The sequence below is a fragment of the Equus przewalskii genome, chromosome 27 (genome assembly GCF_037783145.1).
Source record: "Equus przewalskii isolate Varuska chromosome 27, EquPr2, whole genome shotgun sequence".
NCBI lineage: Eukaryota > Metazoa > Chordata > Mammalia > Perissodactyla > Equidae > Equus > Equus przewalskii.
In genome coordinates, this window is record NC_091857.1 from 25,938,001 (window position 1) to 25,951,482 (window position 13,482).

General features: G+C 37.2%; 1 protein-coding gene across 2 annotated transcripts; it reads left to right on the plus strand.

Annotated features, from left to right (window-relative positions):
• The first annotated feature begins 1,054 nt into the window (after positions 1 to 1,054).
• N6AMT1 (N-6 adenine-specific DNA methyltransferase 1) lies at positions 1,055 to 13,004 on the plus strand. 2 transcript variants are annotated; one of them, XM_008527064.2, is made up of 6 exons: positions 1,055 to 1,213; positions 3,185 to 3,271; positions 4,007 to 4,097; positions 7,507 to 7,590; positions 11,151 to 11,292; positions 12,238 to 13,004. In XM_008527064.2, exons 1-6 carry the CDS (start codon positions 1,080 to 1,082, stop codon positions 12,363 to 12,365), a joined length of 666 nt encoding a protein of 221 aa, XP_008525286.1. In that variant the 5' UTR covers positions 1,055 to 1,079; the 3' UTR covers positions 12,366 to 13,004. The 2 variants fall into 2 exon arrangements, with proteins under 2 accessions (XP_008525286.1, XP_008525287.1); XM_008527065.2 differs by lacking the exon at positions 7,507 to 7,590.
• Positions 13,005 to 13,482: the final 478 nt, after the last annotated feature.

Below are 13,482 nucleotides of genomic sequence, written 5' to 3' on the forward strand. Positions count from 1 at the left end.
CCCACATATAAAGCAGAGGAAGATGGGCACGGATGTTAGCTGAGGGCCAGGCTTCCTCAGCAAAAAGAGGAGGACTGGCAGTAGTTAGCTCAGGGCTAATCTTCCTCAAAAAAAAAAAAAAAATTCTAAGGGAAAGTGATTCTCAACCTAGAATTCTTTACATAACAAACTATTTCTTAGGTTGAAGAGTGAAATAAAGATCTTTGGGATATTACCATCAATAATTATTAGTAAAGAATGTATTCTAGCTAAATATGAGTCCTAGGGGAAAATATAGGACACTACAGATATAAGGATCAGAGAGCCAGTAAAACAGTTAAATTCAAATCACTGTTAGCAGTTTTAAAAAATCAAAAAGTATCATCTAAACTCTCAGGTGATCTCTACATGGGAGCTGGGGTTGGGAGACACTGGAAAAAGCAGAAGTGAAAGCATGTCAGAATTTTTACCTTTATTAAAAGAAAATGTGTGTTTCAACGTTTAAGGATGAAAGAATGACAGTGAAAGGACAAAGACATATTAAGGAAATGATACAAAACAGAGCTAGATTATTAGCATTCCAAATTCAGCAGTATATTAAAAGAAAAACGCATCATCTTGCTTGAGTGAGATTTATAAAACGAGTGCTTTCGTGAGCCAACATCAGGAAGGCAATTTTTGTAATATACTGCAGTAAAAACTTAAACGAAAAGAAATCTTAATCTTAAAGCTTAAAGTTCAGTTGATGTAAAAAAAGAAAAGAAGTTTAGTAAGCATTATGTATTTTTGCAAATCTTTGCAAACTAGGAATAGAAAAAACTTCTAAATCTACAACAAAAAAAAATTCCCCTTAGAAACAACAGGATGCCCTCTAATCTAACAAACTTTAATATTCTAAAGAAGAAAGCAAATGTCACTATCGCAGATTACCATGCAACCGTCTGTTTAGAAATCCCAAACAGCTTCTACTGACAAACTTGTCAGCAGCAAGTCCGGAGGCGACTCTCCGCCTCCAGCGCCCCGCCCCCACTGGCCGGCCTGCGCTCGCGCAGTTACGCATGCGCGCTTTGAGCGCGTGCGCGTGGGGCGGAGAAAGAAAGATGGCAGCGCTTGGACTCCCCACGCCACTGCATGGGCACGTGGGCCGCGGCGCCTTCAGCGACGTGTACGAGCCCGCGGAGGACACGTTCCTGCTGCTGGACGCGCTCGAGGCGGCGGCGGCCGAGTTCACGGGGTGCGAGGAGGGTGAGGGTCCCTGCGGGAGGGGGCGAGGGGTCCTCGAGCGGTGGCAGCGGAGCGCCGAGGAAAGGACTGGCGCCGCCCTCCCGGAGAGGAGGCGGGGTCGGCCCACTTCGCGACATGCGACACCAGAACGCTGTGACTCATGGTTTTCCTGTAGTTACACGGAATGAGTGTGCCAGGCATCTGCCTACCCTTGCCAACATGATGGTTTCGTCTCAGGGGCTTCATGCCTCCTTCCCAAGCCAGGATGTATCTTTTTCCTTCCAACTGTTTACTCTGAGGAACACGTGCCCGAGAGTAGCGATGTTGTAACACATCCAAAAACAAAATATCGGAAACCATTGCTGCTTATTAACATTAAAGTTTTTAGTCAATATTGAGACCGCGTGGCATTATTAATTTACTCAATACATAAAAGCGCTCAAGCAACAGAAGGGCACAAGGCAGAAAGGAGGTGGTGAGACACGGCGGTGGGGAAGTATATTTGAACCCAGTGAATAGCTTACCCAGCTCTGCAGCGACAGCCGTTAGCCACATACGGCTACTGAGCACTTAAACTGTGGCTGGTGCGACAGAGGAACCGAATTTTTCATGTAATTGTAAAAAATTTAAATAGTTAAATACAACTAGTAATCTCTAGCACCTTATGTTAAAATTGACTTGTTGAAATGCTTGCTGTGAATTTCAAATTACATAAAAAATGAGCACCTCCGTGTAACTTTTTTAATAACAGGAATTTGGGTAATTAGATTTATTTGGAGATCAAGACTTGAAATGGGTTTTCTCAGGATGAAACAAACAGCTGTCAGCCTTCAAAGATGTATATCGTGTTTATTTATCCCTCTTAAACTTGGTCGGATTTTTCCATGTATAAGATGTCCCAACTCTTATTAGTGTTTCATTGTAAACGATGGAACTTTTGGATTTACTGGAAAATAGAGTGGAACAGAAGTGTTTTATAACTTGTCTTTTATTCTCAAGATATCCCAGAAAGGTTTACAAGCACAGATTGCATTGCAAAGTATGCTGTAAAAGGAGCTGATTTTGTTATAAAGTCTTGGATATTTCTGGTCTTGGAATTCTAATCATTTATGAGACCATGATAGTTATTTTCAAATAGAAGCCACCTGGTAGGATTCAACCAAGCCTTCTACAGCATGATAAAGCTTGTCGGATGTGTAGACTAGTTCCAAAAGTGAGAAACCCTGAGAGTTTGTTGTGAGTAGTTGGGATATTAGGTGCTAGAGAGGCCGCTAAATCCTATCAAACCTATTTCTGTAATGGGGATAATTGGTCCTTTTGATGCATATATAAGATTATAGGCAAGGACATAAATTTAATTGAAGGACAAAATACAGTAGAATGAATTTATTATATTCAATAGCATTCTTAAGATTATTGTAAGATCAGACATTTGGGTATTTTCCCAATTCAGCATATAGCTGTAAAAATTAAGGAATTTCTTTGCTGTAAATTTATTATCAGTAGATTGGGGGAACTGTTTTTCCCCTAGGGTGTGCTGATGGATTTATGAATTACTTTAAAATGATAGAGAAACATCACTCATAAATATTTTAATAATACTAACCATCATTGTAGGAAATGCTAAACTAGGAGCTCCTGTGGAAAGGGCTGATGTGTTTCATATTAATATTTTCAACCCTAAGTTAGCATTCCATAGTTTTTGTGTAGTGTTTTATAGAAATTCACTGAAAGCCATCTATTATGTTTTAATGTTTTACAGACTTAAATTATACACCAAAAATTTTAACAATTTTGAGTTATGCAATATTAAATGAGCATGACCTGGTTGTTGGAAATTAGCTTATTTGTAAATTTCTATTTCCATATATTACAGGTGAAGGATGATGCTGGAGAAATAGACATTAAAAGTAGCATGAGTTTTTTGTGATGTATATTTTAATCCTGCTGTACTAATGTTTATTTTATTTTGTTTTTTTAGAGTGGAAATATGCCTTGAAGTAGGATCAGGGTCTGGAGTGGTATCTGCATTCCTAGCCTCTATGATAGGTCCTCAAGCCTTGTACATGTAAGTGTAAGTATATGAAATTCATCCACATCTTCCACTAAGAGATTGGCTGTGGGTATGATTGCTTGAATGAAGGCATTTTTGTAAGTAAATAATATGTATCTGATAGTGTCTATTTAAGTATAGTAAGGACTCAGATTGCAAATTATGCTTCCTTAAAAGTTATAACTGTATGTTCAAAACTGTTCCATCATACTACATAATTATAAACGCAGCATAATAATTATAAGACATCTCTAAATTTGAACTTTTGTTCGGGTAAATAATTTGGTTATCAGAAAAAAGTTACTAAAATTTTTTTTAGAAAATTTGAGAATATAGAAAGTATAAAGAAGAAAATAAAAATCTCCTATAAATTTTACCACACACAGTCCAAGTGTGTTTCCCCTATTTTCATTTCCTATGTTTTTCATTTAGCATTGTATCATGAGCATTTTCCTTTCAAAACTTCCTTTTAAGTTTCATTTTGGTGGTTGCATAGTATTCCGTTGCTGGATTCATAACCTGGTAAATTACTTCAGATATGTGTGTAGGTGTATTCTACTCTTGAATATTACATTAATCTTTTCCATCAATATAACAAATATTTGTCCTATTTCTATTTGCCATTGTTAAAGCCTTCTAATTTTTTTTCTAAATCTGCTTTATATAAAAGGAATGGAACATTCCCTGAATTTTAGTAACAGGCTGGTATCATAGACATGGGCTATAGTTTTCTTTCTTTTCTGTTTACAGGTGCACTGATATCAACCCTGAGGCAGCAGCCTGCACCCTGGAGACAGCCCGCTGTAACAGTGTCCACATTCAACCAGTAATTACAGATTTGGTGAGCTATTAATCCTTGTCCAATAATAATTCATTTCCTTTTCAAATAAGTTAAGATCAAGATGATTTAGGTCAAAGAAACTTAAGTGATTAATGAATTAGCTTTTAACCCACTAAACAGTATACCACATAATTTACAAATTCTTAACTGACATGATCCATCTTTTCACAATTCAAAGGGACTTTCCATCAGTTTTTGTAGATCAGGCATGTTTTGATCAGAAACGATAGTCCAGTTCAAACTGAAATAAAAAGAGTGGCTGGCTTCACGCACAGCTGGCTCCAGGAATTCAAATGATGTTACAGGCATCTTTTTCTTAGCTCTGAACTTCTCTCTGGTGGCTCTATGCCTAGGCAGTCTTTCCCTTCATGATATCAAGATGTTTGCATGTCTCTGTCTTATTTCTCAGCAACCTCCCACAGAAAGATACCCTTTCTATTCAGTTACTCTAGCAGAATCCCCAGAATGAGTATCGTTTGTATCCACTTGGGTCGTGTGCCTCTCTCTCAGTGTCATATGTGGTCAGGGGGGATTAGAATAGGGACGTGATTGGCTTAGGCCTGAGGCATAGTCCCACCCCGGCAGCTGGATTTCGATGCGCCCCACCCAGCCACTTGGATTGAGAATGAGCGGAGGTAGAGCTTCCCCAGTCAAAGTCAAGGAGATGTAATCAGAGGAGAGGGGGCAGGGCTCCTGCACAGGTGAAAGCAGATGACAACTGCAGAAGCATCGTTCTATTTTAACACATCATCCGTTTTTCAGGTGCAGTTCTTTAAATACTGTAGATTATATTAGTAAAACTTAGATAATTTTGGAATTTTTTTAATTACAAATGTGAAATGCCTTTTTATAAGGAAATATAATAGCATGTACCAGGTGGGCCTAAGAAATATAAAATGCTTTCTGTGCTTCTTGACCTGTATTATTCTCTTCCTGATAAGGCTAGTTAGCATTTCTCTTTTTTAAACCCACAAATGATTTTGAAGCTTAGAAGGAATTAAGCCAAAGATGTAAGAAATTCTTTACGTATTACTAGAAATTTTTCTGCTGTTAAAAACTAGATTAATTTAGGTACACTTCTATTTAAACTAAGAGTTAAAGGGCTCTGAATATTATGTGCCTCTTGCATGAATAAAGTGCGTTTTGCTGGACGGATTTAAAATGTCTTGTCAGAGGCCTTTTTTGCTTACTTCTCAATTCTTAGAAATCTTCTAGTGCTCTGGGACTATCCAGAAGCTGAATATGGATGGGTGAGGGATACCTGTAATTAGACTTTATAGCTAGCCCACAGTGACTTTCTTATGTAAATCCATTTTCTTTTTAACTTTTCTATATTTTTAATATCAATTTTTCCCTTTATTTAAAATCCAGCACTACAATGATTACTAGTATATAGTACCTTAGGACCATCATAAATAGCTACAAAGCAAATTCTTTTCTAGTTTCCTTACTCAACATTTGTGGAAAATTACACTTTGGACTTTTTTAACAATTTAAGAAACTTAAATTCTTTATGGAATTGACAACAAAGCTTTTGGTTGTTTCGCATGTATTTCCTCACTTTCCAACATCATTACTAGAAGGTAACAGCAGAGTGACTAGTCATCTTTCTACTTGCAGACAAAGATACACCTGAATTACTTCCCCCAAAGGATTCTCTTTTCTCTTTTTAAATGAATAGTGAAGAAAACTTACCTCTGTAATGTCCCTTCAAAGCTACTATTCATGTGTTCTCCCTGAACTGCACAGGTAACTGGCTTATTAAGATGCTGTAGATGGGATTGCTTTTAGAAACCTGGATAAAATGGAATTCTCAGGCTTGTTTCACAATGTATGTAAGTAGCTCAGTGATGTGCCCACTACTTAGATAGTATGACTGAGTATTAAAATAACTTGGAATCCCATGATATAAAAGCTGTTCTCTCTTTAATTCTCCTTCAGCCATTCTGATTCCATCTAGGAGAAGGTCTTAGTTTGGTGCCGTTCTTTAACACCTTTTAAGCACTTACAAATGCCCGTTTAACAAAGAGAGAGCAGGCCTAGGTCACTGTTAGACTGGCAACAGTAACTATAACAATAACACACTTTCATTTTTATTGCATTTATTCTCGTGGTCATTTCTATTTCCAGGAAGTACTGATTTTCCATTAATGGAAACGTAATGTAAGTCTTCTTTTACAGCAAATTTATTTAACCAAAAAAGGTCCATTTAAAGAAAAATATCCAGGGGGCTGGCCCCTTGGTGTAGTGGTTACGTTTGGTGCACTCTGCTTCAGCAGCCTAGATTTGCTGGTTTGGATCCCAGGCACGGAGCTACACCACTTGTCAGCATGTTGTGACAGTGACCTACATACAAAATAGAGGAAGATTGGCCCAGATATTAGCTCAGGGACAATCTTCCTCAAGCAAAAAAAGAGGAAGATTGGCAACAGATGTTAGCTCAGGATGAATCTTCCTCATCAAAAAATTAAGATTAAAAATAAAGAAAAATATCCAGTAAATAATGGTAGTAACCTGTGCATATATGGGAAACATGGCGAGAATGATAATAAAATAACTAGCACTCTGGACACTACCTTGAGGTACTGCAGTTAGTCCATCTCAAGAAACAGGCTCAGAAGTCATGGCTAAGAGTCAGTACAAAGTGATAATTGAAGGAAATGGCTTTAGGGGTGAGAACACAACAGATACCATATTTTTACTTTCCTGTGCCTGTGAAGATACAGGATGACATGATCAGACATGATTCTTTAAATACTTATTTAATTCAGTCAGAGGAATACTTTAGCCCTAAATGCACTTTCTTTAAAACGACACTTTCTTTGTTCCATAGAAAATTGTACCCAGTTTAAAGATTTATAAAACGCCAACTGATGTTTCCAGTATCTCTTCCCACCATTTTCAGTCCTTTCTTTCTTTGATATCTAATTGTTTCAGTCAGTAAATTTATGAGTAATTAAAGACATAGAAAGCAAAAAAAAAAGTCCACCTTCTGATGTTTTCTATCATTTCATAAAATATTTCTCTTGCTTATAGAAAATAAATCTTTAAGTTAGCAGCTATAACTTTAGAGTTGTGTACAAATCTACATAGAACACAGGGAAGCTTGCCTCTGACTTATTTTATCTTCTAAGAGTGAACCCAGAGTGTCACCGTATAAGCTGTCGAGGAGCGGAGGCTTTCTGCAACATTTTGTGTTCATTCTAATAAATAGTTTAATTTCCTTATTTTTAGGTAAATGTGTATAATTTTTGTGTGGATGAAAATGTAAAAATATTTATGTCTATTTCTATCTACAGTTTTGGCCTTCTAACACATTTTTTTCTGGAACATGGGAGAGTATTTTTAAAGACTTATTTGTCTATTTAATTGTGAGTCTGCCCTAAAATTCTGACTGTTGAACATTTAGGTCAAAGGCTTGCTACCAAGATTGAAGGGAAACGTTGATCTTTTGGTGTTTAATCCTCCCTATGTAGTGACTCCACCTGAAGAGGTAAATCTTACAACAGATCTTTAATTGCTAATATTTTCAGCTATTTTCTCTCTAAAATCAAATGGATGTAATCATGTGACATCAGTCAGCTGCCAATTAACACAGACTGCTCTGATTTTACTCCTAATTGTCAATAAGGGGTACTATCGGTAGACATAGGAAAAGAACCTAAAACTAATGGAAATACAAACTGTGACCCATATTCATCCTTAAAAATCCCATCCAGATCAGGCCATGGTGTTTAAATTCGTGTGTGTGTGTGTGTGTGTGTGTGTGTGTGTGTGTATCCTTTATCACGAATGACAAATTTGCAAAACAAAATATTGTTAATCAACCTTAAATTCACATGGGAATTCTTTCTGAAGGTCTCAGGTTTCCCCCTTTCACAGGTATTATTAGGGAAGTTTGGGGTGGGGAACCAATTCTCATTTCAGGTAGGGAAAAGAAATAATCTTGAAATATATGATTTTAAAAATCTCACTAGTGAAGGGATAAGTCATATTAACCATTTCCCAATTTAAAGAGAGAATTTTCAAGGCAGACAAAGTTTAATAATGGACTGAGGTTAGCTTTCCTTTGAATTATGTACCTACTTTATTCATTGATGATCTTTCTCTGGCAAGGATGATAAATATTGCACTTACCTCTGCCAGGATGGAAGAGGTCTATATAGCTGCTATTAATACTGATGGCAATTAAGCAACTAAGAAACTTGCTCTGCTGACATATGAACTCATATGAGAAGGAAAGTCATTGTCATAAGGTGAACAGCACTTGAGGGAAATGCAACTTAATAAAACTCTTTAGGAAAGGACTATGAGAATAAGTATCAAGGGTGATAGAAATGTTGCAGCCCAATAATCTCAGTCCTTGAGATCTAATTTAAGAAAATCACCAATAGAATAAAAGTTGAAATTCACAAAAATATGTTTATTACATCTTTATTTATGATGGCAAATAATATGAACCCATATATGTAACAGAAGAGAAACTCTTAAGTAAATCGTGGTCTATCAGGTCTACTACTGGAAAGTCTAGTGAATAAGGAGATTCTGGGAACGTGGGGACATGAATGGGCTTCCTTTCGCCCACATTCCGCCTACTATGCGCTTGCTTCTCCTGAGCCATACAGCTGCTGGGGCATAGAGATGATTGAGCATAGGCAATGCCCTGGGCTCTGTTACAGTCCCAACAGAGAGAGCTAGTGTCATAATTTCCATGAGGTGAGCAATTAGCTGGAGACTGCAGCACAGCAAAGATTTCCTAGGGCTTATATATATATATATATTTTTTTTTTTGAGGAAGATTAGCCCTGAGCTAACATCTGCCAATCCTCCTCTTTTTGCTGAGGAAGACTGGCCCTGAGCTAACATCCGTGCCCATCTTCCTTAACTTTATATGTGGGATGCCTACCATAGCATGGCTTGCCAAGCGGTGCCATGTCCATACCTGGGATCCCAACCGGCAAACCCCGGGCTACCGAAGCAGAACATGCGAACTTAACCACTGCGCCACTGGGCCGGCCCGTATCCTAGAGCTTAAAAATATGTTTTACAAAGTAAAACATTAGGAAATGAATTAGAAGAGGATGTGGTCTTTTGTTAAGATCTGAATCAGTGGTCTGGAAACCAGGTGAAAGAAATATTTCAGTGCCCAGAGCATGAAGATAAAAAGAAGGAAATCATGAAGTTAACAGACAAGAGACTTAGAGGTGAGATCCAGGAGACAGAATATACAAATAATAGGAGTTTGTGCATATAAAAGACTGTGGCCGCAGTTACTAGAATATCCAGAAACATGGGGTCACATGCTGTTGGTTTGTGCCTGTGACATATCAAGGATCAGGAGCAGGCATAGCAAGGCCCAGGTCAGGAAGGCAGCAAACCACCAAACATGACTCCTCTCTGTGAAGACGGAGAGTCTCCTCTGTGCCTGTAAGAATGTGGCTGGTGCCAGGAGATCTTCCCGGAGGGTCATTTCTAGTGCAAGCAGATAAACCCAGCTGAGCATCCCTGGGGAGGCATCTAAACGGGGTCCAGCACAGAGGGGTCCTAGTCCATACTGGAACAGAATGTCGGGAGACAGACTTGGCAAAGGCTGTCATCACCATGCACTCTGTCCACAGACCACTTTACCTGGTAAAACATCCAGAGAATGGGCTCTACCAAAATAAGGGAGTAAACCAAGGAAAAGGAAGACATGAGTCCCAGAAAAAGAGGGCATTCTAGGAATGCCAGGAAAGGGAAGGCTCCAGGAGGAAAGGCCAACAAAGAAACAGAGGAACTGATAAATTCCCTAATGTGATTAACTCTGGAAAATTGTATTGTGAAGCTTAAGATAGATATGAGAGTAATTTAAATTAGATGCAAACAAGTAAGCAAATGGACACAGTGAATGCCTATCAATAACTGAATAAGATATGATAGGTGTCCACTGTAAAATATTGTGCAGCCATTAAAAGAGGAAATTACTACTATACCTGATCACTTGAAGAGATTTCCATAAAGTGTTGTTGAGTGAGAAAAGCAAGATACAGGTAAGAATGTAGAATAGAATCCTGTCTTTGTAAAACATGGACAAGAAGAAAAACTGTGCGTGTGTGTGTGTGTGTGTGTGTGTGTAGAAGATGGGGGAGGGGCAGACAAGCAAAACAGTAAAAGGGAGAAGTATAGTTTTTCTGAAGCAGGTGTATGAACATATTTCTCTTATTTGTAAAATTATATATATACATGGTTATAGGTATAAAGAGATTATTTTTCATAGTGAAACATATGCCATGTTGAATGAATAAGAGCAGAAGGCACCATTGTATGTAAATAATTTAAACTAAAATATGGACAAAAACCATTTTGAAGGAAATAGAAAATAATTGTGTTAGGGTTAAAGTAGTTTTTGAGTGATTTTTTTCCAAAATATTCTTTAGTTTTAAAAACAATATATAATGGTAAGGATCTAAAGATTTTTAATGCTATATAAACTCTCTGGGGTTTTGTTTCTACGACATAATTAGATCATAGGAAAAAGTGCTTCAGTGCGCTTTATGTAACACACAGGTTCCTGAGAAAGGTCTCTGTGGTTCATACCATAATCTAGTAGACTGCCAGATGCGCTGGGGCCTTTGAAACCTTGCTTCTGCAAAGGAGATCTCGTATGCTACAAGTTCTCCCTTCTAGTTTAGGCATTGTATTAATAGTAACAGGTATTATTAAGCCCTTAATATGTGCAGGGCACTGTTCTCAAACTTTAAATATACTCCTTCATTTATTCCTAACAGTGGACAAAAGCAATTTTTTATCATTTTTCTAATTTTACAAATTAAACTATTGTTTTCTAATTTTACAGATAAGGGAGGAAACTAATTCACAAAGATGACAAACTTACAGAAGATCACACATGCTAGGGAATGGTGGGGCTCAGATTCAACCTTACTGCCCCTTCATCAGCAGTAAAGGATAAGATATACACTTGTTTGCTGAATGTTACTTGTCAAAAAGATTCAGTTTGTGATTCTCAGTGTAATTTGACTTAAGTCAAAACAAAATCTTTCTAATTGGTCACAGGTAGGAAGTCACGGAATAGAGGCAGCCTGGGCTGGTGGCAGAAATGGTCGAGAAGTCATGGACAGGTTCTTTCCGCTGGTTCCAGATCTCCTTTCACCAAGAGGATTATTCTATTTAGTTACCATTAAAGAAAACAATCCAGGTAATTCAGACCAGTTGATCTTTCAACCATGTACATTGCTGAAACCAAAGTTAATGATATCAAAGGCTATAATTTATAAAGTAACCTGGAATATTAATGAATATAATCACTGCCAATGGCTAATACAGACATAACATTCATGTTGAAAGAGGAGAGAGATTTTTGAGAGGTAGATTTTTCTGGTTTCAAAAAGTACCGTCTTTTGAGGGGTGGCGGGAGGAGTTTTCTCCCTAATTCTTAAAGTAATGTTCAAATACAAAATCAGTAATGTCTTCATCTCTAACACCTCACCCTCAATATTGTGAATATTGTCTCCACCTTCTAGCCTTCATGCCCTTGACAGTTCTGCTATATATTCCTGAGTTCATCCGAAGTTTTATCGTGAAACTTCATGGTAGGTAGAAGTGCTATCTTCTACCTTGGATCCTCAGCCCCTCACGTCACGCCCTGATTACTAGGGGTTTTTTTGGTAACTCCATTTTCTTAGTTCAGTCTTTTTAGTGTTATTTGTTTACAAGAAGAAAATTTTGCTTTTGTTCAATACTGCTGAAAGAAATAAGCTACTCAATGTGCTACCACTTTGCAATGTCATTAGATGGTCTGCCCATATCCCCATTGACATTTTTCATCCAAAAGGAAGGATATAGAGCAGAAAATGGAGCCGAGTAACTAAAAAATAATCATTGAATGTAGTGACAAGTATGATTAATGTTTCCATTAAGTCTAGAGTAGGCTACCACAGCATTCAGTCCGATTAGAATTCTCAGCAACACCTTGAAAATCCAGAGTGCTCTCATCTATCTGAAGTCCAAGTTCACTTCAGTAGATATTCACATGGTACACATTGTTTGCTCAGATGAACAGAATTCTTAAACTGTTAGTGATCATACACACTTCACCAAATGACGTAATTGGATTTTCCCTTTGTTTTAATTTTCCTTTTAGAAGAAATTCTGAAAACAATGAAGACGAAAGGTCTACAAGGGACCACTGCACTTTCCAGGCAAGCAGGCCAAGAGCTCCTTTCTATCCTCAAGTTCACAAGGTCCTCACATACAGGGGGTGCTCCTTGAAGCTGAATGCTTTCCGCATATTTTGAAGCTCAAGTCATTTCTCGGTTAACAAGTAAAATGGTCAGAAATTTGTGGTACAGAAAATGGTGAAGGGTAGGGCATTCCCTTTTACCCAGGAATCAGGCCTACAGAAATATTTGCACAAGTGCAAGTAAAAAAAAAAAATATATATATATATATATATAAAGTATATAATTTGCATTTTATATATTATATATATTACATACACAAAATATATATATAAAAGTTATATCATACATGAGAGGATGTTCATTTCAGCATTACTTGTAACAGCAAAACAATGAAGTTGCCTAAATGTCCATCAGTAAGGAATTACAGTATATCACTGTTACTGAACAGGAGTGACATATGCAGCCATTAAACATGAGTCAGGTCTGTATACACTGACTAGAAGGGGTTCATGATGTACTACTGAGTGAAAAAAAACAAGTTTCAAAACAGTATTAATCTTTATGTATATTTTTGAAAAACCTACAGAGAATATGTTTGTATGTGTATATAAGAAATTCTCAGAAGATAAATAATAGGGAAATAGAGGAACTTTCACTCTTCTGTGGTGGCATTTGCACAATGATAATGTATTATTTTTATAATTAAAAAGTTTTTTATTTAAAAAAATTTTAAATTTACCTTACCCTCACTTGCTTGTTGTCTCCATTCCACTTCTGTTATTCAGAATGCCTTCTGCCTCTCTTCTTCTCCCTGGTCAGATTTTTCCTACCTTTTATCCCCTGTCATATATTTCTGTTTTCTTCTTGCACATATGTTGCAAACTGCTTTCATTTTTTCTTAGATCAGGGAGAGTTGTATGTAAATAAACTCACCATTCTTAAGTTAGTCACATTTTTAAAAGCTCACGTGTCTTTCAAGAAATGGCAGATTAACTTTACTAAATTTGGGGACTTCTCTAACTTCCACACCATTTAAAATACATTTATCAAAATTAGTGAGCAGGACTGTGTAGGATCAAAGTGAGAGGAATCTAGAATTTATTTTTAATTTTGTTACATTCAGAATCACCAGATGAAACTTTTAAGATTACAGATTCCTAAACCCACCATAGACCCATGGAATCCTCTGCTGCCCAGACCTAAAA

Excerpts from the sequence above, each read along its gene's own strand:
- N6AMT1 (XM_008527064.2), top strand. The coding sequence starts at position 1,080 with ATGGCAGCGCTTGGACTCCCCACGCCACTGCATGGGCACGTGGGCCGC. Across the intron at positions 3,272-4,006 it reads GGTCCTCAAGCCTTGTACAT|GTGCACTGATATCAACCCTG; the intron begins GTAAGTGTAAGT and ends TTCTGTTTACAG. Across the intron at positions 11,293-12,237 it reads CATTAAAGAAAACAATCCAG|AAGAAATTCTGAAAACAATG; the intron begins GTAATTCAGACC and ends TTTTCCTTTTAG.